The sequence below is a fragment of the Drosophila obscura genome, unplaced genomic scaffold (assembly GCF_018151105.1).
Source record: "Drosophila obscura isolate BZ-5 IFL unplaced genomic scaffold, ASM1815110v1 contig_165, whole genome shotgun sequence".
Lineage (NCBI taxonomy): Eukaryota > Metazoa > Arthropoda > Insecta > Diptera > Drosophilidae > Drosophila > Drosophila obscura.
The window spans coordinates 846,605-870,778 of NW_024542752.1; the positions used below are offsets into that span (position 1 = coordinate 846,605).

The 24,174-nt window shown below is 48.7% G+C and overlaps 2 protein-coding genes across 2 annotated transcripts in view; one reads left to right on the forward strand and one right to left on the reverse strand.

Annotated features, from left to right (window-relative positions):
• LOC111076890 (E3 ubiquitin-protein ligase highwire) overlaps window positions 1-24,174 on the reverse strand; it is a 43,283-nt gene that overhangs the window by 15,650 nt on the left and 3,459 nt on the right. Inside the window, 12 exon segments of the mRNA XM_041591938.1 lie at window positions 17,556-17,691; window positions 17,768-17,870; window positions 17,953-18,100; window positions 18,161-19,176; window positions 19,231-19,517; window positions 19,579-20,059; window positions 20,061-20,995; window positions 21,062-21,328; window positions 21,393-22,479; window positions 22,549-23,111; window positions 23,177-23,316; window positions 23,400-24,153. Coding sequence (XP_041447872.1) covers window positions 17,556-17,691; window positions 17,768-17,870; window positions 17,953-18,100; window positions 18,161-19,176; window positions 19,231-19,517; window positions 19,579-20,059; window positions 20,061-20,995; window positions 21,062-21,328; window positions 21,393-22,479; window positions 22,549-23,111; window positions 23,177-23,316; window positions 23,400-24,153 — 5,917 coding nt within the window.
• LOC111076892 lies at window positions 15,214-17,292 on the forward strand. Its single transcript, XM_022370931.2, is given in 5 exon segments — window positions 15,214-15,396; window positions 15,482-15,859; window positions 15,953-16,112; window positions 16,183-16,277; window positions 16,279-17,292. Coding segments are annotated over 5 exon segments (1,431 nt in total). The 5' UTR covers window positions 15,214-15,222; the 3' UTR covers window positions 16,903-17,292.

Here is a 24,174-nt window from a genome sequence, read left to right on the forward strand (position 1 = left end):
CAAGCGGGTGACAAACACCACCCATCCCCTTACACAGACACACACACACACACGCATATGCTTATCGCTTATGTGTTTGTGTGTGTCGTCATCTTATGGATACAGAAATACTCGTTATTCCGGGATGATGATGATCATCATCAGTTTTTGTGGGCTGCATAGAAGCAAAGTGGTGCATGCCACACCACCATTCCACGCCCTCTCTCCATTTATAGATACGAAAATATTAATAATATAAGCCCCACAACTACTACAACAGCAACAAAAAATCAAAATAATTCTTATTTAATTGTCGAGACATGCTAACGATTTTGCACAGCCGCAGACTTGTCGTGATTCAACTATTTTTTGGGGTTTAATTTACAAACAAATAATTCAGCGATTAAGAGACCATATCTGTAGCCGTCTTATACGACAGTTCCACGTTGCCGTTCACTTATGGGAAATTTGTACAGCCGAATCATTGAATCATTCGCGGGAATGTAACAGAAGTATAAGAGTATTCCCCCAACCCAAAATGCACTCAAAACAATCGATGGAGGGGGTGTCGATGGAAGATAGTGGATGGTGTGGGGCAGCTAGGGGATGGTGGGGAATGATGTATGTGTGTGTGTGTGTACATTGCGGTGTGTTTTAGTGAAATGCCGCGCCGCCTACTTAAAGGCCCATTTCGAATGTCTACTTAAATACTACTTTGAAGAACACAAACGACAGACAGACAGAAAGACAGAGAGACAGAACTCACTCTCACTCTTATGGGCTGTGAGAGCTGCTAAAAATCCATCAAGTGCCACAAATTGAATGCTCTCTCGTTCAACAATAAACAGAGGCAACAGCAACAGCAGAAAAGTCACGAGTAACACACGAAGGCAGAAGGAGTAGTGGGAGGAGGAAGATGAATGAGCGTGTGTGTGTGTGTGTGTGTAGCAAGAGGCAGGCAAATGCAAGCACACTGCAGGAGGTGTCAAGCAAAAAGAGATACCCAAGTGGCTGATTTTTGGCCAATAAGTGGGCACAGAACACAAATCGAATGGCATGAAATATATGAATAATCATTGCTATGGGAAATAAACCTGCATATGCGTCTGTATTTTGCAATGGAATGAAACCTTATCGTACAACACCTGCACTATCATCCCACAAGTTACGGAGAAGCTACCAGCCAGATATATGGTGCGAAGTGCGAAAGAAAAGCAGAGCCACCAACGACACCAACACCTATTCGAATAATCAACTGATATGTGGAGGAAGAGGAAGAGGAAGAGAAGGAGGAGAAGGAGAAACACGAGCACTCCGAGAGGGGTCCAAGAAAAAGTCACGTACTGTCTGGTTCCGTCTGGTTCTCGGACGTGCGTGCTGTGTGGTTGCCAGATATACCAGATACCAGATGTAATGGATTCTCATACTCGTGTGTGCCACAACGGGGAAAGTCCTTTTTCCAGGGACACGTTCGGACGTCCAGAAAAACCATGTGGCCCGCCGGGACATAGTGACCATGTGATTTTTTTTTTTTTGTTTGTTGGTTTATTTTCATGATTTTCCAGGGATTTCCATGAGAACAGGAGTGGGGGCATGGGCAAGCGGAGAGCACATCATAATTTAGTTTTAATTGGCTTTTGTTTTTCTTATTTATTTATGTGCTGCTGCTGCTGCTGTATTTTGTAGCTTTTGGCACTTTCCAGACAGCGATGGAGTCTCGCGGTGGCAGCTATTTCCGCCCCAAAGGGCCACTCCACTCAGACTACTCCTACCTCTGCCCCTCTAGCACCCCTCTACCCCTCTAGCAGCCATACCAAAAATCTCATTCGTTGGTTAAAAATATCATGTAAAAGTTGTCTCGACGACAAAAATGCCCGGAAAAATATATAAAGAATCGTGGAATGAGAGAGGAGTGTGGGTAAAAGGAATGGGGAATCTTTTGGAGAAAAGCGCCAGATCGGTTCCGTTCCTTGGTTTCGTTCTATATTTAGCGCCTGAAAACCAATGCACCAATTCACATATAGAGAGGAGTACGGATACAGTGGCGGTCACAATTTTAGACACTAAGGGTTTCCTTTGGAAATAATTCATTTAGCCAGTTATTTCTAGTTCTGCGCTACAGCCAGAGAATTGTTGAGAAGTGCTGAAATTTTAAAGTAAGTGTACACTTACAAAAATTTAGATCAATAGAATTTCTGCGAGAGTGGAAATTTTAATAATAAATTACAGATACATTAATATTGAATATATTTATATTAAATATATTTTGTATTTCAATTAAATATATTTCATTTTTACAAGTTTAAATCATGGTGAATTTTATTCATTTTCCGCAAATGAATATTCAACAAACGAATATTTAATTTGAATAGATATTTCAGGAAATTTTCAACATTGCAAAAATGTAATAAAATGAATAATAATTTTCTTAACTTGCTGTAGCACTGCTATTATATTTGCCGCAAGTGTACATACATAACTATATGTATATGCAGTGTGTATAACTCACGCTATATGTACAATATCCGAACTTCATAAACTTTTGGGCCAAGTTCTTTTCTTTTCTGTTTGTTGTTTTCCACACATTTCCACACATAAACTTGAATCCGAAATGGGGTGAGAAACAAGCGATTGGGGGATAAAGATAGGGATAGAGATACAGATACAGATACCGAGCAGATATATCGAGTGAGAGAGGGAGAGGGACTAACAAGCCAGCGGACAAATTGAAACTTGCACGTAATTGAGACTTCCTCTTCAGAGAGACAGCGAAAATAGAGAGGAAGAAAGACAGAGGGAAAGAGAGGAAGAAAGACATAGGGAAACTGGAGCAATTGAAAAGACATGCAACCCATGGGGAACCAGAAGCAGCAGAGCGAGAAAATGCTAAGCGTGGATACTGTTTGCGATGAACAATCTTCGAGATGAAGCATAAGAACAATAAATAAATAAGCAAAAGAAAACACACAGCGAATGCAATCTCAGCAAAGAGACAGAAACCGGGAGAAAATCCATCGCCAACAAGTGCGATCCAATCCCCCATAGATGGGAGGGAGGGGGGATATAGTACGAGTATGTGGAAGAATCTGCAGCTGCAGCCAGACATTGAACCCCACAAGGGAGGCCACAGACACACAATACGAACATGGATGTCCCAGCAGGTGGCATAAACAATGGCATGGCGTACGGTACCCTACCCCCCCAAAAACATTTGCCTAACATTATGGAAATACGACGAAAACACACGACAGTCAGAGTCCATGGAGGCACGTACGATACGGAAATTCGATCCAAAGAGATCGATAAGCCATTGCAGCGGTGGGCAAGATTTTTAGTTTGAATTTGAGACAAGTCAACAGCAAAAAAAAACTGTCCGAAACGAAGGTCGCAATGGCTACTTATATGGCGCGTCATGCACAGGAAATGTATTTTGTTTTTTTTTTTTACATTTTACTATTCTGGGGCATTTACTTTTGCATTTTTCCCTTGTGCCTCTGGCTGGTGCCGGTTATAGAAATATAGTCAAGGACGTGCCCTATAGCCGCTTCCCCATCGAGGGCTTGGATATGGATGGATGGGTTAAAAGTGAAAAAATTTGTACGTACATATACTCCATGAAGAAACAGTCGCCAAGAGTAAGGGAGTACTCCACATGCACTGCTTGTACAGTCATTCATTTAGTCGCACAACAAACAAAGAATCGATGAGCAATCAATAAATGATGAAATGAAATGGCTAGAAAAGAGTTTGAATCATTGGTGCTCCGATTCACTGATTCATTAGCAATTAAACAGCTAATACAATTGAATATTTAACGCAACTTATGCTTCATGGCAATCTGTTTGCTCCATCCGCGAAATCAATGCAAATTATGCCTATGCCGTTGTCAATTCCGTTTCATTAATATTAATAATAGTAATAATAAGGAAGATAGATCTTCAGCAGATCAACGAGAGATCATCAAGATCCATTAGCAGACGACCCAATCGTCACCCCCAAGGGGCAACGCAGAGTCCACAGCAGTGGAGTACCGTTCCGGGTTTCAGCACTTGAGAGCTTGAAACTATTTTCACTTAATTTAATGACAAGATTGCACCAAGCGAAGACTCCCATTCTGCGTTTAAGTTGTGGATTCTGCTACAGACGGGTCCGCTCTGTCGCTCTGTCTCTCTCGTTCTGTCTGTCTGTCTGTCGTTTTGGAGCAATGAACGTTGTTGCGTTGCGGTCAAGTTGTGAATTGGATGGTTGTTGTCGCAGACACTGCGTTTAAAAATAATACAAGTACTCGCACAATAGGGAGACGAGGCACAGACATGGAATGGGATGGAATGGGGTCCGCGAAAGAAATGTAAGTCAAGCGTCAAGTCATAGCGACAACAAAGCATCACACAAACACACACACACACACACACACACACACACACACACACATTGATGGATGGTGCAACAACACTTTGATGTCTGTGAACTCCATTTAAACATTTCACCATTTCCCTTATGGGCATTTCCACCGAAAGTTTCAACGCAACAAAAACAAATTAAAATGCCAATAAAACACACACACATTTTCAAATATTTCTGTGCCAAAACTATTTTCGAAATTAAAAAATAGTTTTTTATGAAATTTAATCAGAATTTTATAATTTCAAAATAAAATCAGTCTATGAATTAATATTAATTAATATTAAAAATTCTAAAATAAGACACAGGTACCGTGCATTTGCCTTGGTTTTTTTGGCAGTTATCTTGAACAATCAATCGTTGCAATAATTATAGGGCTAATAAAATATTTGGCTGCGAGTATCCATTGTGCAAAATACAATATTATCGACCGATAAAAGCAGTTACAGTGAACAACGTTGAACAATGGCATGGGAATTCTCTTATGCATTTTTCGCCTGTGCGTCTCGAGTCGACGTTTTACGCCGCTGCTCTGATGGCATGTGGGGGGGGGGGACCCTCTTAACAATTTACATACACACAATGCTAAATTGATTGCCATTCGCTTCTCTTCTGACCAGCTCTCCCCCAAATGGGACTCAAAGTATTTGGTGCCAGTGGCCATCACCGCCATAACAATACGCCTGGCCGACAGGACACAATTTGAGCTGCACAACGAGTTCTTTCGCAGGAATCGCGTAAATTTCTTTGACATCGAGGGCCAAGGGAGCACGGAGAGCGATCAGGTGGAGCTCACAAAGAATGCATTTCAGAACAATCTGGGTGGATATCCGGACATACAAGTGCGGAAAGTCCAACGGGTGTTTATACGCGAGGGAGCCTTCTCAGGTGAGTTTTTAAGAGAGGAGGAATCCAAAGCCATCTTATCCATGTGCTCTGTGTAGGTGGAGAATACAAGCTGCTGGTGGAAAACAGCCAGGATGTGGTGTTATTTCCACGCGCCTTCCAGAACCTGAACATTTCGTGCACCTTTCGGCATGTGGAGAATCTCGAGATAAAGGAGGAGACCTTCTACCCCAACGCGAATAGCAGTGCCAAGTCTTTGGTGAATGTAAGTGGAGGCCAGCGCCCATCAATCTTTGTGGGCTGCATCATATTTAAACCTTTCTCTCTCTCTCTCGTTTTTTAGCTACGCATTGAGGACACCAAAATCGAACAGATTGGCAGCTTTGATGTGTCAATGCTTAAGGTGAGCTTTGTGAAGGCAACGATCGACAGGATCCAAACGAATGCATTCGATGTGACCGAAATCAAGGAGCTATCGTTCGAGGACTGCCACATTGGAACAATCGAGGCGCGGGCCCTCACCAGTAAGCTGCGAAGCGATCATGTCTCCTTCAAGGGCACCACCATCGGTATGATTGACAGCGAAGCAATCATCGACTGCGGCATCTCTCGACTGACGCTCAAGAATAACACGTGAGTGTACCACGATATCTATATGAGCCTCTGTAGATCTCTCTCTCTCTCTCTATATATATCTATATCTATATCTATATCGATATTCTGTTTTCTATTGCAGCATCATGAAAATCAAATCGAATGCCATGCAGATCTTTAGCGTGTTCGTTTTCATACAGGACAACACCGTAAAGTGCACGGAACACAATTGGCTGCGCGTCAAGGACGGCGAGCATATTGTCATCGAGAACAACAGCTTTGGGCAGTTCAATCAGTTCGGCTTGGAGCTGGCCAAGCTGTCAAAGCCCTTCAACTGCACCTTTGCCAACAATCGACTGGAGGATCCGGAGCAGAGCAGCCTGAATTTCAGCAATTGCGAGGTTCATCGCATCACGGTGGGGCATGACTGTAGCTGCGACAACGAATGGATGCACCGCCTCACCGATCACGATCTCGATTCGGAGATCATTTGTCCCTTGATAGCCAGCGATCGGGAATGCTTCAATGCCAGCAGCGTCAACAGGCGTCATTTCGTACACGAAGCCTGCGGTGGGGGCAGCTCCAATGTGACGCGACACTACTGCACCAATGGCCAGTGGGCGACACGAACTGCCAGCGATGTGCTGGGCGGTGGCGATAGCCTTACCATCGGCAAGATTGCCTTGTATATCGTAGCCGTTGTGTTGCTGCTATTGATTGTCGCTTCGGGTGTATATGCCCTGCCGCGGGCCGTGTGCAAAAGGCGAAGCAGCGGCAACAGTTTGGGCGCAGATTTTGGGGACTCGAACCTGTGCAGCTTTAATGATGATGCCCGGCGCACCATTCTCAAGCAGGCAGAGTCGCTGCGGGACGGAGACACCACCCGGAAGAGCATCCGGAAGCTGATGAGTGGCAAGTTGAGTCGTGTCGAGTGCAAAAATCATGTGATCGACACCATCAAGGAGATGCCCAATGGATCGTCAATTATTAAGGATCTTCTCACTCAGCATCTGCTGGACTGCCACGACACCAGCGGCAGCAGCAACAGCAACAGTAACAGCCCAATATCCCAAGGTGGGGACTACTATGCCACATCGACAATGCCCCACGACAGTGCTACTGCAACGGCGGCACCAAGTGCACCCAATTACGAGGAACCCATCTATGAAGAGCCGCAACAGCCGCTGCTCACCAGCGAATATTCATCGCCCTCGGATCCGATGACCGATACGCCCGTCTACTCGGAACCCATCAACTCCACTGTCCCACCGGCATCCAGTAAGTACGGTTACGGTTATGGTTACGGCGTACTGCCCACATACGACTGCAACCGGAACACCAGTGGCCGGCCACTCCCACTCGGACCACCACTCCCTCGCACTAGCACTAGCACTAGAACCAGCACCCGTCCCCTCAACGAATTCCAAACCCAACGATTGTAAACCTTTTAACATGGTAATCCTGTAGAACCTGTATTACGAATATATTGTATATAATATTTATAGCCGGATGGATATCGACAGATATCGATAGATAGATGTTAAGGACCCAACCCCAATATAACCCAATCCTTATTCGAGAAATACCTTTAAAATAGCAAAGATAAATGAATCGCAAATGATGACCTGAAAACGAGAGTCTGAAAAATGTGATTGAATGGATACGATACGATATATGATGGACATGAAGCACTGGAGGACCCGCTGCGAGCCAGTTCACATGGAGTTCACCCACAAGATGACACAGGAGGAACAGCTGCCGCACAAAGAATCCATTATGGAGTCCACCAAGACTGTTCACTTGGGCTCCACAAATACAATCCGTGCACATTATTTTATCCACAAAATATGTATAAATATTAGTATGTATTTATGTTTGTAAACGCGCCCAAACACACACATACACCCACACACAATACACAACACACACAATACACACACACACAATACACACACACACAGAAAAGGCAATCTGCACACACATATGGAGCGCATTAACCCAAGAAGGTACTACTAAAACAAAAATTAGTTGAAATTTTCTTCCATTCGTAACCTACTCGTAAATATGTCTGGTAATGGTACTTCTTTCCCTCCCGCTCTCTGTCTATGCATCTGGCTTTATCCCTCAATCTCTATTTGTGACTGTAATCTATGTATCTTTGGATGTGTGTTATATTTGGTGTCCAATGCATTGCCATTTAATCGATTCCTTTTGTTCTTCTTGCAGATGCGATTAACGATATACCACCGGCCTATCAGTATGCCCTGCCCATGCGACATTTGGGCCCCCAGTTGCCATCCAGCAGAGGCCAGCACCAGCACCAGCCACAGCTGCCACCCGCTCCACCATCGCAGCAGCATGTCAGCTATGCCACGCCCGTGTGGCGTTCCACAGCCAGTGCCACGCCCAATAGCAGGCCACCAACAGGAGGATCAGGCGGTGGGAGTGGAAGAGCAGATATCACCCCACAGCGGCATGTGAGGGATCTGCGACAGGATCTCGAGGCGATGCCACAATTCCATCCAAATCAGCTGACTTCAGCACGCCACCAAAGACAGTTCCACCATCCCCATCCCCAAGCACAAACACAACCCCACCCACAGTCACAGCCGCCTCAGGCCCAGCCCCCGCCATACAGTCAGCGGATGGGGATGGGGGCAGGGGGTAGGAGTAGGGTGAGAAGCTTCGAGTGCCTGGATGGTGCCGCCAGTCTGGCGGCCATGGAGCATATGGATTCGGGTTCCGATCATTCGGGGGGCAGCGATGAGACGGTACAGATTGGCGATGTGATCGACTATGCGGATGCCTAAAAGATATGCCGCATGCCACGCCCCCCCCCCCCCCCCAACACAAAGCCTGCCACGCACAAAAAAAAAACAACAACAAAAAAAGCACGAAATGTGATACTTGAAGAAAACGAGCTGATTTAGGAAAGAAAAAGAAAGAGGAGTAAAGCAGAAGAAACAGGAAAATCGAGAAAAAAAATATCGATTAAGCTTAGACTAAAGAACTACATATTTAAGCCAACTATTATGCGATTATACAAGTCAAGGGGAAGGAGGAATAGAAGGAGGATCCCCAATAAATATAGTGTACTGCCTACAAACATGTATGTGTTGGAAGTTTTATTACCCTGCAATTGCTGTGATCGCAGCAGGTACACAAATATTAATCACCCGCAGTTGTTTTGGGTCGATTTTTATGGCCGGGGGTAACGAGGTAATAGGCTAACAACAAAAGGCAAGTTTGCCTGAAATTGCATTTTGAAATGTTGTAGAACTTGATTTGCAAGCGAAAAATAGTGAACGCTGGCAGCTGACTGCTGACTGCTGCTATGCAAATCCGTTCTAAAAGCCTTTTTGAGTTATTAATGTGCATATATGGTCAGTCGGTCGAGTCAGCAGATTGATCGAGTCTGTGTGCATGCACGCCAGAAATGGGCTGTGGATCAATAAGCGGCATGCATGTCTGTTCGTGTAGGTATGGTTTCGTGGCTCAACCAGGCTATATTTGATATGCACATACGGATTTACCTTACCGATGAAAACTCAAAGCTTGAATAAAGTACAAGAGATTAGCATTACCTACCACATGTTTGTTATTATTACCTCACCCTATGTAAATACACCTTGGGCATGCACTGCTTACCTCTCTCATTCTGTTCTGTTCTGTTCTGTCTGTCGCCTCTCTCGCTTATCATCTGCATGCGCTCACATATCTCTGTCACTCATTTGCTCAATTTGCTACTCAATTATTTTCAGCGATAAGAATGAGTCAAGTTTAAAGAGGAGCTACCAGAAAGTGAAGACTGTAGCGGGTGCGTTCCCAGGGTAGCAGCTAGGTATAATGTAATGACTCTACATAAGGCATATGTACATCTGCATGATCTCAAGAGTATCCTCCCTCCAAGACAAACACGCACACATGGATGGATGGATGGGGCTTGAGGTTCAGCTAGAGTTTGAGTTTCAAGCGGGGATCGGAGAGCGGCGAGCTCTTAACAAGCTCTCTACTAAGTGCTTGTTGTTTGCCTTTGATTTGATTTATGTCGTCTTTGTCTCTCGCTCCGCATTTGCGGGGGCTTGGACTTTCGTGGAGGAGCAAGTGTCAAGCGCTGCATCATGTCAGGCGGTGTGGCCGTTCAATTAAGCGCTGCGCAAGCAATGAAAGGAGAAGCAGTAGCAGCAGCAGCATCAGCATCTGTGTGGCAGAGAGACCACCAACCAGCCCAGCGACTGGCGTCGACGGCAGATTCAACTTTAACTTAAACAAGGTATAGTAATTGCGAGGTAAGGCAAGTGCCCCACAGAACGGCCCCTGCTCTAGTTTCGTATTGGATTTATGCATGCATGAGCGGAAGATGCAAAAAACTCAAACCTAAAAAATGAGGATCCCTGACCTTATCTGTAATGTCACCTGAACTTGAGCCTCCCCCCGCTTCATTCATACCACACTTTAGCAAACAAAAAGCAAACAAAGCAAATAAACGCGAAAAATTCTTTCTGCTTCTTTTTTCTGTTGGTTTTGTTTCTGTTGAGCTTGCTTAGAAATGCTGCCGACGTCGCCGTCACAGCCAACCTGGCGCTCGTACCAGCTCAGCGAGAGAGAGATTTGAGAGGAGTGAGATACCAGCAAGCAGTGGTGCCACTTCAGCCAGAAGCAAGCTAGCTTTGAAATTACAAAACAAAAATAAAATTCGAAATTACAACCGAACACATGCGATCATAGGGTAAATATAGCTAAACATTAAAAGATTAGCTTTGACGAAACACAAATATTACGCAGCCATCGCAAATAAAAATGAAATTCCACTGATTTTTAGCCAGAGATTTAATGACAGAGCCAACAGAACTTCCCGCTAGGGGGCCGAATGCACAGCACTGCCTCGCGCTCTGCTCGTTGTTGTTGGCTGTGGCGGCCGAACGCTGTGCTCTGCTGTCACTGGTGGGGGCTGGGCGGCTGGTGGTTCGTGAACGTCGCGCTTTGGCGCTCAGTTTGTCATTTGCACGCGCTTACGCCGGTTGGGCCAACAACAACAAAAACAACAGCTAAAGAGCAGGACGGACGGACCGGACGGCTGAATTGACCGCCGTTGCTGTTGTTGTTGCGGTTCTTGCCGCTTCGCGTCTAGTGGCGGCGTCGCGTGTGTGTTTTACTGTTTTAATTTTGTGCGCTGATTTCATTGCTAATGCGAATATTTGCCTTAGCCTTATTTAAAGTACAAATGAACTACATTTTGTGTTTGTTTTTTGTTTCTATACATAAATTATTAACCACAGGGCTTGTGTCTGTGTGTGCATGTGGCATTTTGGAGCCAGCCGCAAGGCGCGTCCATAATAAAGTTCAAAACGATAAAAACAGCTAGAGAGGGCATCATCGTTGCAGGCAAAAAAAAAGTCCAGAGAACAGAACTCAAACAGAGAGTATAGAAGTCTGATGCAATGCATATGCACATATCTCCCACTCTCCCTCTCTCTCTGATCTCCTCTCTGGATTCCATTCCTTCTCCTGCTGGGAATTGCGTAAGGCAACAACAGCACAGCAGCCCACGCATCAAACCAAAACAAACAATCCAAGCAAAAAAACAAATATATGCGGGTCGAGCTTTTGATACCCTTGCATTTCGATACTATGTATAATATAGTCATCCGATTTTAATCAAATCTATACTTGTCTATAGATATAGAGAACCGATTTGAGAGGCTGATCTTTTCGGTATTAGTTTCGTTCTCTGTCAATATCGATATACTCTTTGCCAGGAAGGGTAGTTCCAAAAGGAAGGAAAACAAGAAATGCTGATGCTGTTTTTGCCATTCGCCCGCCCCATGGGAGAGGAGACGAGCAAATCATGTAAATTAGCAACGCACAAGTCTGTGTGTGTGTTTGTGTATTTGCTTACGCCCCCTCCGATACAAATTGGCAGACGACACCTTGCCATATATCCATATCCATTATGCGCCCTGCCCGTCATCGTTCGCGTCATCATCGTCAAACGATTTTTCGATATTTCAAGGTTAATGACGACGAAGAAAAGTCAGCGCGAAATAAAAATCTGTTTTTAGTTTTGCGTTTTTGATTTTGCTATTAAAAAAATAAACGCTTTCGAATATATGCACATCCATATATAGATATACACAGTAACGCCCAGAGTCAATGTTATACGAAAAGTTCAGCTGAAATTTGTGCCAAAAGCCACGAAAATTCACAGCTAGAATCACGAATATTTCATGAAGTAGAAAGCAAAAAGAGCACAAAGCAACAAAACAAAAACAAGCTAAAAACATTAACCCCACTTCAAAAGTGCCCTACACACACATTTTGTACCGTACCGCACCTTTAGTTAACCGAGTTTTTGCGGTTGATTTTAGAATACAACAACAACAAAAAACAACTACACGCCAGAGAGAGCTTTGAAAAGAAAGGTGAACTGATAAGCAGATTTCTACAGAACAAATAAAACTGTAAGGAAAGCTTGTGTTGCGTGGAAGAGCTTTTGCTGTACTGTTTTATCGGGCCGGACTGATGATAACACTGATGGTGATGGATTCAACCAATCTAAACAGATCCGCTGCAGTAGATTGGCTTGCCAATCATTTGTGCAATGCTTTTTCAGGTTTTGAAAGTCCAACGAAGCATTTGCACACCATTCGAATCGTTTCATTACGATTACGATTCGATTCGATTCGATTCGAGGCTCAGCGAGTCCGCGCTGTGGATCGTTTGCTGTGGCTATAAATCCATGAAATGTGTTAATTTATTCATAATTTCCGTCTAATTGAGTAACGGGAGTGGCGCGCTGTAAGGGGGGTTTGGGGGTACTTGACAGGAAATGCAATTTTTGCTTTAATTTAATTTCCTAAGCGATGGCTCCGCACAATGAAAACCACTTGATGCATATGGAAACTCAACCTAAAGGGTTCAGCCTCTCCACTGCGTCTGCGGCACATCCGGAGCTCTTGAGCCCCATCGGTGGGGGGTGGTGGGCACCCTTGCACTCTGAAAGCTCTGTGACAGCTAGCCACTATCGGTTGGTTTAACTTTAGTTGGTTTGCCCAGCCATTTGAGGTGCACATTTGAACACACGTACAGTTGATGTACATATGTGTCAGCGACAATATTATCATTCACCACATATATGCTACAGTAAATGTGTCAGGGACCCACAATATGCAATATAAAAAGACACAGTCATGCAGATAGATGGCCCAACAGTCCACTAAATACAGTCACTGGTATTTTGCAGTCTTTGATTCTATTTAATTTAATTTTTCTTTCTTTCTTCTATGTCATTTTACCCCTAAGTGCATAGCAGCAAATATTCAGCACTTAACTGATTATAGAAATGCAATCTAATAAGTACAGGAAGTGCAATATGCGATTAAGATTGTCATCGTTCGGTTCGGTCAGTGAATGATAAAGGGGCGATTGGGTAAGTCCAAAGTTATTGCCAGACTTTGTGTAACTTGAGAGAGGAGCTTCAGCTTCAGCTTCAGCTTGGTGTATGCGTATGCGTATTCGAATTTCTCGACTCGTGCGCAAATATTTGAACAGTCGCCACTTGAGATGGTGATGGGGGGGGAGAGGGAGAGGGGGAGATGCCAGATAAACGACGACGCAGCTGGCGATGCTGGTGACTCTACATTTCCTTTTGTAAATTAAGTTCTTTAAACAAATGGAAATGGCCATAAACAAATACACAAAGCATAATTGCTCATGTTCGGGCTACCAGAGAGAGATCCACTCCCAAAAGTACAGTATTTCCTATGTGATGGACGACAGTACCGACCTCCAAATTCAATTAACAGCATTTGCCTGAGTCGCGCAGCATTGATTGAAGTAAAAGGAAGCAGAAGCGGAAGCGGCAGCAGCAAAACTAGCAAAGTGATCATCACAATTGGAGAGGGGGTGGGTGTTGGTGTTGTGATTCAATTAGAGCCACAACCACGGAGCCACAGAGCCACAGATAGTTTCCAGCTTGGACAATCATTGGGCAATTGCGTTAGCTGATGATTATGATCGACACTGTCAACTGTCGAAAGTTATTATAGTTGGTCAAAGATGCCGTCTAGCGATTGGCCCATCGATCATAGGCAGTGAATAACAATTGAAATTCCATGTTGCTGTATACGTCCATATACTATTCCCGTTTTCTAACAGTCTCAGTCTCTCTCAGTCAACTATTTCTAATTCTAAACTGTGCATGAATACCAAAAAGTACGGCGAAATTATTGGTTTCGCTTACCTAGAATGGGGCGGGGCGAAAACAAAACGTCGTGTATATTCCAATAGACCCGTTAGACAATTAAAGGACTGGCATTTTCTTTGTGAAAACAAGATCTTAAATAGCATGCTAGTAACAGTATTATCAGAAAGCTTTCAGAATGAAAGTTCTCCATCTATTACTCTCTCCCAGTTTGGGTTTCCCTTTCACGTAAAGAGCGCACCCTTATTGGGACACATACTCGTAATGGTACTGCCGCTCTCCCTTATAACATTCCACCTTGACTTAGCCACTTTAATTCAATATTCGGTTTTTAAATACAATTAGTGTTATTTTTTTTTAGTTTGTATATAGGAATACTAATTTAGGGCTTTATTCTGCGACTGAAGAATTTGTGATTATTTGTGATAGTAAATCAATCGCCCACGAACTTGACACATCTGGAGGAGCATTTCAATAAGGAAAAAGCGTCTCAAATGGGCGATAGTTTTAATTTTTTTTTTTTGTATTATTATTTGCAGTCACTGTACGTGGGTTATGTGATACAAGAAAATGTATAAGTCAGACAAAATACGTGTGCTTGCAATTTTTGTGTACAAGGGGAGGAAGTTCTTTGGAGTGGGACCTGCTCAATAGGGTTGTCTATAGACTAGTGGAGGGGCAGTCTACTAGAGTGGCCCCAAAATGTAACATTCAATTCATTTAGGTATACTCACACAGACACACACATATATATATATATATTTATATTTATGTGTATTTGTGTGTGTGTGTGTGTGTGCTTTTGTATAGTAGATAAGAAACACCTTCAAAGATAAGAGTCGAACCCGAGCGTTTTCCAAGTTATCAGCATTTCCATGTTGAACGTTTAGCCGAGCAGAAGGGGGTCTCTGGTCTGGTCTGGTCTGGTCTCTTCGCTCCCGCCGTGTGGAGAAGCGACAAAAACCGAGTGCGAAACGAGGCGAACACACAAACAGAGGAGAATAGAGAGCGAGAATAATGTGTAAAGAGTGTGAGGTGAAATAAAGAAAATAACAAGCAATAGCCACACAGAGACCGGACGACGCAAAAAGTGATTAAAGTAATATGAGTGAAGAGTAAAATCCGCAGACACAACAACCAAAGTCAGACTCACGCGACACACACACACCATCCACACATCCAAAAAAAAGGTAAAAACCATGCGAAATATCAGAAATCTCAAGGATCCCACCACCACCACCACCACCACCACCTGGGGCATCCTGCTGTTAATGCTGCTGTGGCTGGTGGCGCCCGGACATACGGAATTGCCCAAAGTCATTTGTCGCGATCATGACACCACCATCACCTGTGACTGCAACAACGAGGAGCAGGTGAGTCACGCACTCAGCCCACGGCAACCCAACCCCTAAAGTGACTCAACCCCACCCCAACACCCACTCTTATGCCCACACACAGGCCATGGTCCTGCCCCAGCTGCATGGTGCCGTCTTTCAGGTGGAGGTGCGCAACTGTCGCGATCTTGTGGTGGAGGCCTATGCTCTCAGCAATACCGAGGGTCTGCGCAAGATCTCGTTCCGGCAGCTGGGCCAATTGGTGCTGCGGGAGTACGCATTGACTGTGCCGCGCTACGCCAGCAACAAGGCTCTGATTGTCGAATTCGAGGCGGTCAATCTGCGGTTGATCGAGTCGCATGCCATCAACGGGAACATCGAGGAGATCTCATTTGTGGGCGGACGCATCGAACAGATGCAACCGTTTGGTTTTACCACCACCAAAAACAGTGCCATATTGCTGAAGCTTGATGGTGTCACCATTCAGCGGATTGAGGGGCAGGTGAGGATCACTTCTGCTCTACTGTTGCCCACTGTTGCACCCACTCTCTAATGCCCGAGTTTTCTGCTTTTCTGCTTTTCTGCCCTTTTGTAGGCCTTTAAGAAGTTTGCCGTGGAGCAGCTAACAATCGCCAATTGCCAGTTCCTGGGTGATCTGCCCACACGCTCCTTCTACGAGCTGGAAGTGCTCCATGAGCTGAGCATGCGCAACAATCGCTTCCAGGTGGTGCATTCGCATGCCTTCTCCTTTAAGCGTAAGTACCAAGCCCAAATGAATGCTATGACCAGCAGCTCCTAAAAGCCTTTTTTAATCCTTACTTCTAGTTGTCTCCAAGCTGAGCCTCAGCGACAATCATTTTGTGGCTGTGGACGGCGAGTGGCTGGAGGCGCAGATACGGGACGCTGTCACGCTGCGGGTGAAATGATTTTGGGGCCACCAGTGAGATAGCCTTCCGCAGCCTGACCGTCCATCGGAGCTATCAGCTCAGTGAGCGGCTGGAGTTGCGCTTCCACAACAATACCCTGCGCAGTGCCCGCCCTGGATCCGGGTTGGATTCCTCAACGGCCGGACAGCAGGATGTCGCAGCAGCAGCTGCCCAGCCACTGCGCTTTGACGAGCGCTTTGCACTGAGTCTGCGTGAGGTGCGCTACGTGAATGCCTGGAGCTGTTACCAGCTGGACACAAGCGTGGAGCCGCCACTGCCGCGCTCCGACTTCTTTCGCCTGCACAGCGAGCAGCTGCTGTTCCCGCGTCCCAACGCAAATGGAGCGAAGGCGCAGCAGCAGCAACAGCAGCAGTTTGTGCCGCTCCGTCAGCTGATAGCCGAGCAGTGCCAAACGACCAGCTATGTGGCGTACATTGTGACGGGCAGTGTGCTGCTGGGGCTGCTGTTGCTGCTCCTTTTGCTGCTGTTGTGGTGGCGTCTGGCCCAGAGGCGTAAGCGACGCAAACTGGACGTGGTGCAGCCGGAGCCGCGCACCTACAAAGAGACACAGATCGTATACCAAATCGAGAATGCTGGCCTGCTGAAGACTGATTTGTAGACACACACACACACACCACAAAGACACACACACACAGACATCAAAGGACATGTAGAGACAGGACGCACAAACAAACAAACACAGAGCTGAAGAGAAGCTAGAGAAGCGGGTAGCGAGCGCACACTGAACCACCAATCCACCAATGAGTGACCTTTTGTTGTACCAAAACCATAGCCTAAAACTTAGCTCTAAATATCTACCACATAATTATTAAACCTACATATACTATTACCTATATACTATGTACGTATTATGTCCGTGTATATCCAGCAACATAATATTTGTCAATTGTAAGTCGCCCTGTAAATAGTTATTATAGCAAGGGGGATGCGATTCCACATCCAACCATACATATGCGAAGTCTATTGAATAAATCGAGCATCAAACGCTTATCGTTTATCGTGAGCTATCGATAGGAAACACACAGTTTCATATTTATACATTTCTTTTGCAACTGTGACAAACCGGAATCAGAGCCAAATTTGTATGCATTTATCGATAGGCAACGATTAACGATTAACATATTTATGCAGCACTGATTAGCCAGAGCCAGTGAGACTTAGACTCGGAGATCTCTTTGGGGACATGGGTTAAATACCGTATACAATGATAACAGTAGGAATTCCCCCCCAACGGTCGGCGCGTGCACTTACCCAATGGGCAGATATGGCTCCAAAGCCTGATGTACATTCAGATGTGGATCGGAGAGTGCAAATCCCTTGGAAAGCAGCGAATGATGTGCCATAATGGTCTCCTCAACGCCACTCATGTCCTCAACATCCTTGTCCTCTGTGGGCAGATATAAATTCATATTTATTCAATTAGTTTACTGGTTAGTGAGGTGCACAGGATGTGTGTGCCTTACCTGGCATATTGAGCTCCTTCTTCATGAGATTGGCACAGCACATGCCGCCCAAATAGGACAGCTCCTGCTCCAGTCGTATCAAACACGAATTGCTGCCGTTAATCTGAGCGAGAGAGACTTAGGGCATCAGCATGGAAAGAAGAGGGACAGAAAGAGAGAGACATGGAGGGAGGTGAAATACTCACAGCTGTGGGATTGTCATATCCCACCACCAGACACTTGAAGCCATAGCGATTATTGTGCGGATCCTGGGCATACAGCGATGATGTCTCCAGCGAGAATTCCACACAATTGCCGGGCACAACGAGGACACTCATCAGCCAGTTGGAGGCGCTGTTAAAGAGTTAATCAATGAGGCCACGAAGGCATTCGTGTGTGTGTCTCCCCACTTACGTGTTGAACTTCTTAACCACAATCCATTCCCTGTCATTGGCATCTTGGGCACGCAGCGGGGACGATGCGGTTGTGGCACCGCTGCCACTGGATGTCCCTGGAGTGCGACAACAGCTGGCCATCAGTAGCTGGGCATTGGCCGAGCGATTTTTACTGCCAGCTCCCGTTGCTGTTCCCATTTCCGATGCAGTGGGTATCACGGTCCTTCTTGATTCCGGCACACTGGGCAGATTGTTGTCCAGCATATCGTAGTAGTCGTCCGTTTGGCTGGCAGGTTCGCCAGCCTGCTCGGCCGGTCGCATGGGTATGGATAGCAGCAGATAATCCTCCAGCTGTGCCGTGCCCGATTGCCCATCGAACTCGATGGTCATCCACTGGACGCATGGGGGAAACTCGACACGGTAGCAACTAATGCTGGCACTCCGATACGGATGCTCGCTCTCCACCATGCAATAGTGGTTGCTGGTGGTGCTGCTCGATCCTCCAGAGTTGCTCGAACTGTAGCTACCTGCTGCTGGAGGTGCTCCTGCTCCTGCTGCTTCTGCCTGTTCTGGTGGCGCTGCCTCTGGCGGATGCGGAAAATTGGCAGCTGCTGCTGCTGCTGCCGCCTCTGGCTGGCGTTGCTCCTTGGATACATGCAATTGATTGAGGGCCGCAATGTGTGGCAGTATCTCCTTGATTAAGCCGAGTATCTGTACTGAGCTCTTGGGATCGCTGCAGGCCAAGTTCGACATGTGCGCGTAGACCAGCGGCAGGAGGGTGTGAAACATATTGGAGGCGGCCAGATTGAAGACTTCCAGCAGCTGGAGAGCGGCCACTGGGCAGCCACCACCTGCTAGTGCGCCCCCAAGTGGCACTCCTCTCGCTGCCTCTCCCAGTACAGAGGATACGCCCACGCCTAGGCCTACTCCTCCTCCCACAGCAAAGCCACTGCAGCCGGCGGCTCCAGCATCGATGGGCGCCGCCTCCTCCGAGTCCGAGTGTACCAGCAGCGACTGCAGCTGCTGCTGCTGCTGCTGCGAGAATTGTGAGCCCTGTGGCATCTCCTCCTGGGGAGGAGCTGTCGGCACTGGCTGTTCGGCCAGCTCAAAGTCCACCCGCTCATTGCCATTGATGGGCACAACACTCTGCATCTGTCCCTGTCCCTGACCCTGACCCTGACTCTGGCTGGGTATCTGACCATTGGCCAGATCATCGGAATCCTCCTCGCCAATCTCGGTGGCGCCCATTTCGATTTCCATTTCAAATGGATTCGTGGAGCGCTTGTCGAACGTCAACGTTTGCATGATGCCCTTCGAAAAGGACTCAATGCGCCTGCCCAGATCACGGGCGGTGGAATTCTGCGGATCTGCTGCGCCTGCTGCTTGCCGCTGCCGCAGAGCTGGCCGGCTGCTGGGCAGCCAGCGGCTGTGGCGGCTGTGGCTGGGCAGCAGTGCGCGAATTGTTGGCCCAATTAATGTCCATGTGCTCCTCGATGGGCGTTATGTTGTGCTCCGAGTCGATTGTCTGCGTGTGATTGGAGCTGCTGTTGTCCGAGGGCGAGCACGAGGCAGCCATCGCATTGCGGGCCATGATCAGCAGCTCGGTGCACTTTTTGGTTATATCCGAGGCAATCTGCAGGGCCGTGTCCCTCGTGGACACCTCGTGGGCAATCAGTTGACTGCTGGCCGCCAACATGCTGACCGCATCGGCCGCTGCCATCGCCGTTGAGCCGGATCCCACCACGCCTGCCTCCAGCTTGACGGGTGTGCTGTAGTACAGGATGCACGGCAGCTGGCCCCGTGCCGGTGTCGTGCCATTGAAGCTCAGATCGCAGGCATAGAAATGGAAGTTCGTGCCACACGGCCCACGCACCGTGGGCAGGCCCGAGTCACCGGAACAGGTGCGTGCCCCCTGGGAAGCAGAGGCGCAGGGCATAGCGTGCATGCTCCTTGATTTGTACGGGATGCTCGAACTTGATCTCCGCCAGATCGTTGTGCACCGCCTCCTGGTCGTAGCTGCCCGACACCGATTCCAGTGTCTCCCACTTGTGCTGCGGCTGCAGATCCACCGTATTGTCGAACAGCAGCTCCAGCTGATAGTCGTAGCTGCCCGAACCGGTATAGACCATGGCGCCCGCTATGGCAATGCCCGAACGGTCCACCGAAAAGGCAATGGCATCGGGGCCAAAGTTGCCCGTATTCCATGTCCGGCTCAGGTCGCAGCGTGCGAATCTGGCGCCCGTCGAGTGCAGGGTGCGCGGCGGCAGAAACAGCTTGTCGTACTCGCCCATGGCCGTTTGGTAAACGATTTCGGCGAGCACGCGGGCCAGCAGATGGCAACAGTTGTCGATGAGGCCCTGGTTGATCCACTCCTTGCCCGGATAGCTGCCCTCCAGGCTGCGGCTATATATCGATTCGATGCGCTGCCTTATGGGGCTGGCAATGATGTCCAGCAGACGCACCAGCACATCCTTGAACGTCCACGAGCTGATCAGAAAGTCACTCTTCTCCTGCTGCGTCCGGTAGATCATCTGCTCGACCAGTATGGGATACTGGTGGGCATCCGTCGAGGATAGCATGGGCAGGCCCGAATTGTCGCTGGGACTGATTATCGACTGGCGATCGTTGCCGGGGGCGCTCAGCAGCGAAAAGGTGGCACGCAGCTTGACGGTGGGCGAGCACAGGCCCGCCAGAATGGCGCTCAGCAGCCGGGAGTGCAGCGCACCGCGATCCATTTGGGCCAGCAGATCGCACAGGCAGCTCCATTTCAGCGACGAGGTGGGATAGAAGGCATCGAAGCAGGCCACAAAGCTCAGATGGCACTCGTCCAGGATCTCCAGGGTCAAGGCATAGCCTGCAAAGGGCAGGATGAACATTCAGATTGCTTATGATGCTGAGGACTCTATAGATAACAACTTACCCTCGTCTGTGGCTATGTCCTTGAATATGTCGTCGCAGAAGATGCCAATGAGCAGAGCTCGCACATTGCCCACGCACTCGGCCAGCTGGATATTCTCGAGATTCGCCTTCCGTGTGATGGGTGTGCCCGTGCCAGCTGCCGATCCATCTGCGCCGCCACCTCTTGAGCCGCCACCGGCTCCACCGCCTGCACCCGATGTGGATGGATGTTCGCCAAAGTATTTTGACACTGTTATCGGATTGGGCACAACACGAGGCAAATGTTTGTCTACGGAGGACAGAGAGACAAAGAATTAGCGTACGAAGCGGATTACACTTGCTCGCTCGCTCACCTTTGCTTGACTTTGATTCCAATTTGGACAGAGCAGCAGCCACCATGCTGCTACCACCACCACCAGCCGCTGGGCCAGAGGAGCCGCCCTTGTTGTTCCGACCCGCACCAGCAGCAGCACCTGTGGCCGTGTTGGTGGCGCGCTGTGGATAGATCTCGTTGGTGTACTTGCGCAGCAATCGCAGACAGGATTTGTTCACGTAGCCGAGATACTGCAGCGACTGCTGCAGCTGCAGGGGACGCGATCGATCGCTCTGTTCGCGCAGCTGCGTCTTGAAGCTCTCCCACGACCAGCTGAGCAGCACAACCAGACTCTCGAAGCACTCGCGGCTAACGCTATTGGCAAAGGCGCGCGATATCCGCTGCACGGGATCGGCGTCCATCGGTGCGGCTGTTTGCTTGCAGTCCTGGGTGACCAAGCGGTACAGGATGGCGGGTATCTGGCCCGAGTTGACATCGGTGCCATTGTTGGCCTTCTTGCTGGACTTGAACGAGAACACCACCTGATCCTCGGTGGTGACCGATGCCTGACCGCACGAGCCACAGTCCGATGAGGGTCCCGCGATGCGTGCCCAGACCAAATACCAGCGTCCCGCTGCCGCACTCACCGGCTTGGGCAGCAGAATGTGATGCTTGCTGCGGGCGGCACACTCGTACGGCACCTCCTTGGTCTCGCTGAGAAGGACGCCCTCCTTCTCGTAGCCACCGCCGTCGCTGCCCAGATCGAAGAGCTTCACCTTGCAGCTGTATTCGCCGCGTCCGCCGAACATACCGAAGCCGCACAGCACAATGTCCGTGTCCGAGGCGAAGCGTATGGCCTCCACACTGTGTCCCGAATAGCCCCAGCCGCCGCCAAAGTTGTCAAAGCGATTCACCACCTGATAATCGCCGCCCGGTGTCTCCGTTGTCGGGTGTATGGCCTTGGGCAGCGTCTGCTCGAAGCAGTACGGTATATTGTCCTGCGCGGAGGTGAGTATGTCCAGGCAGGCCAACAGATTCAGTGAGCCCTGCGAGCGGGAGACGCGTGCCTCCGCCTTAGTGGGCAGCGACAGCTCCGGCGAGAGCAAAGCCCTATAGTTGGCTGCATTCTGTAAGGGATTCGGCAGGAAATTAGCAGGGCATCAGATAGGTGTGTGTGTGTGTGCTGCTGTACGTACCTCATCGCTTTCGGATATATCGCTGGCCACAACATTGTGGCAACGTATGCGCCGTGAGACGCCATCGAAGACCCACAGCACATTGTAGCTGGGGTCCATGGCAAAGGCCAGCTGTTGCGGCGACTGCTGTTGGTCCGACGGTGAGCCGGGGGCACCCATGTCGAGTCGCTGCCTCAGAAATCGACGCGGACGTGGTATGCAACCGCCGCTGCCAGAGGCGACCACGGCAACACCACCTTCGGGCTCTTCGAAGATCTGATTTCGTGCCTCGTGCATGCTCCTGGACATCTGCTCGTTGATCGGCACGCCAGCGGTGGCAGTGCCCGCCAGGGCAGTCAGCAGCGCTGATGATGCGTGGCCGGCCACGGGCTCTGCCAGCGCTGGTGAGGCCATAACAGGTGTCGTCGCGTCCGTTTGCCGTTGGCTCTCGTTGGCCTGTGGCTGTGGTTGCGCCTGCATTAGCTGGATAAAGTTGCTCTGACCGCGATAGTGGGCCGTGCAGCTGCCATCCCGCCTATTGATGGACAGGGTGTGAAAGGACAGCGGTATGCTGGGCACAAGCACTGCAAAACAGAGGCAGAGAATTATGAGGGGGCTCCACGGGGGGGGGCGGACTGTTGTCACTCACAAATGGTCTTCCTGTTGGCCACCACATGCATTTTGGGCAGCATTTGGGCGGTGATCAGCGACTCGTCTATTTTGATAAAGGTCTGATCCCCATTGGCGCCGATCCAGGTGACTTTCTTGCCAAAACTGGGACCCAGGCCACTGCAAAAAAAAAAACGGAGGGAAAAAACAGATTAGGAAACCTTTTCCAGTTTGGTTTTCCATTTATGTGGCAGCAGACTTACAATACAGCTGCCGGGGAGCAGTTCCAGAGAAACTTTTGCCTTTGGGTGAGCACGGGACAGGAGAAATTCGGCATCAAGGGTGGCAGCTCCTTGCTGCAGCTGGGCAGGACACTGCTCTCTAGAGCAGCAGCAGCAGCAGCATCACTCGAACCAGATGCCCCGCCAGTTGTGCTGTTGGGCAGCTCTTCATCCTGTGTGTGTGGCTGAGGCTGAGGCTGTGCCTGACCCTGACCCGGACTCTGTCCTGGTCTTTGATTCTTGTCTATGTTGGGGCCAAAATCGCTGGGCAATCGACCCAGCTGTCCCTTCTGATAGTTGCCAAATGTATAGACCATTCCTTTGTGCGTCAGCAGCACCGAATGATTGCTGCCGGCCGCCACCTGACTGATGGCACCCTGCACTTGTACGCGCACCGGACCGCTGACCGGCTGCAGGTCACCGCTGCCCAGCTGTCCGTACTGATTGCTGCCAAACGTGTAGACCTCACCGGCCAGCGTCAGCACCACGGTGTGATGCAGGCCACAGGCCACTTGGACCACGGGCGAGGCGCTTGGCAGCTGCAACAGTTGCGGCGCCAGCGGTGCCACACGCGGCGGATCCTTGTCCAGATCGGTGGGTGTCGCGGCACCGCCACCAGCGGCGCCCGTCTCCAGCTCGCAGGGTTTCTTCTCTTTGCGCCGCATGAGGAGCGTCTTGGAGCGCTGCTGTCGCTGCTGCATCTCAGTGGAAAGGGTCTTTAGCTCACGGTTGGCATCTACAGCAAAAAAAGGAGAAC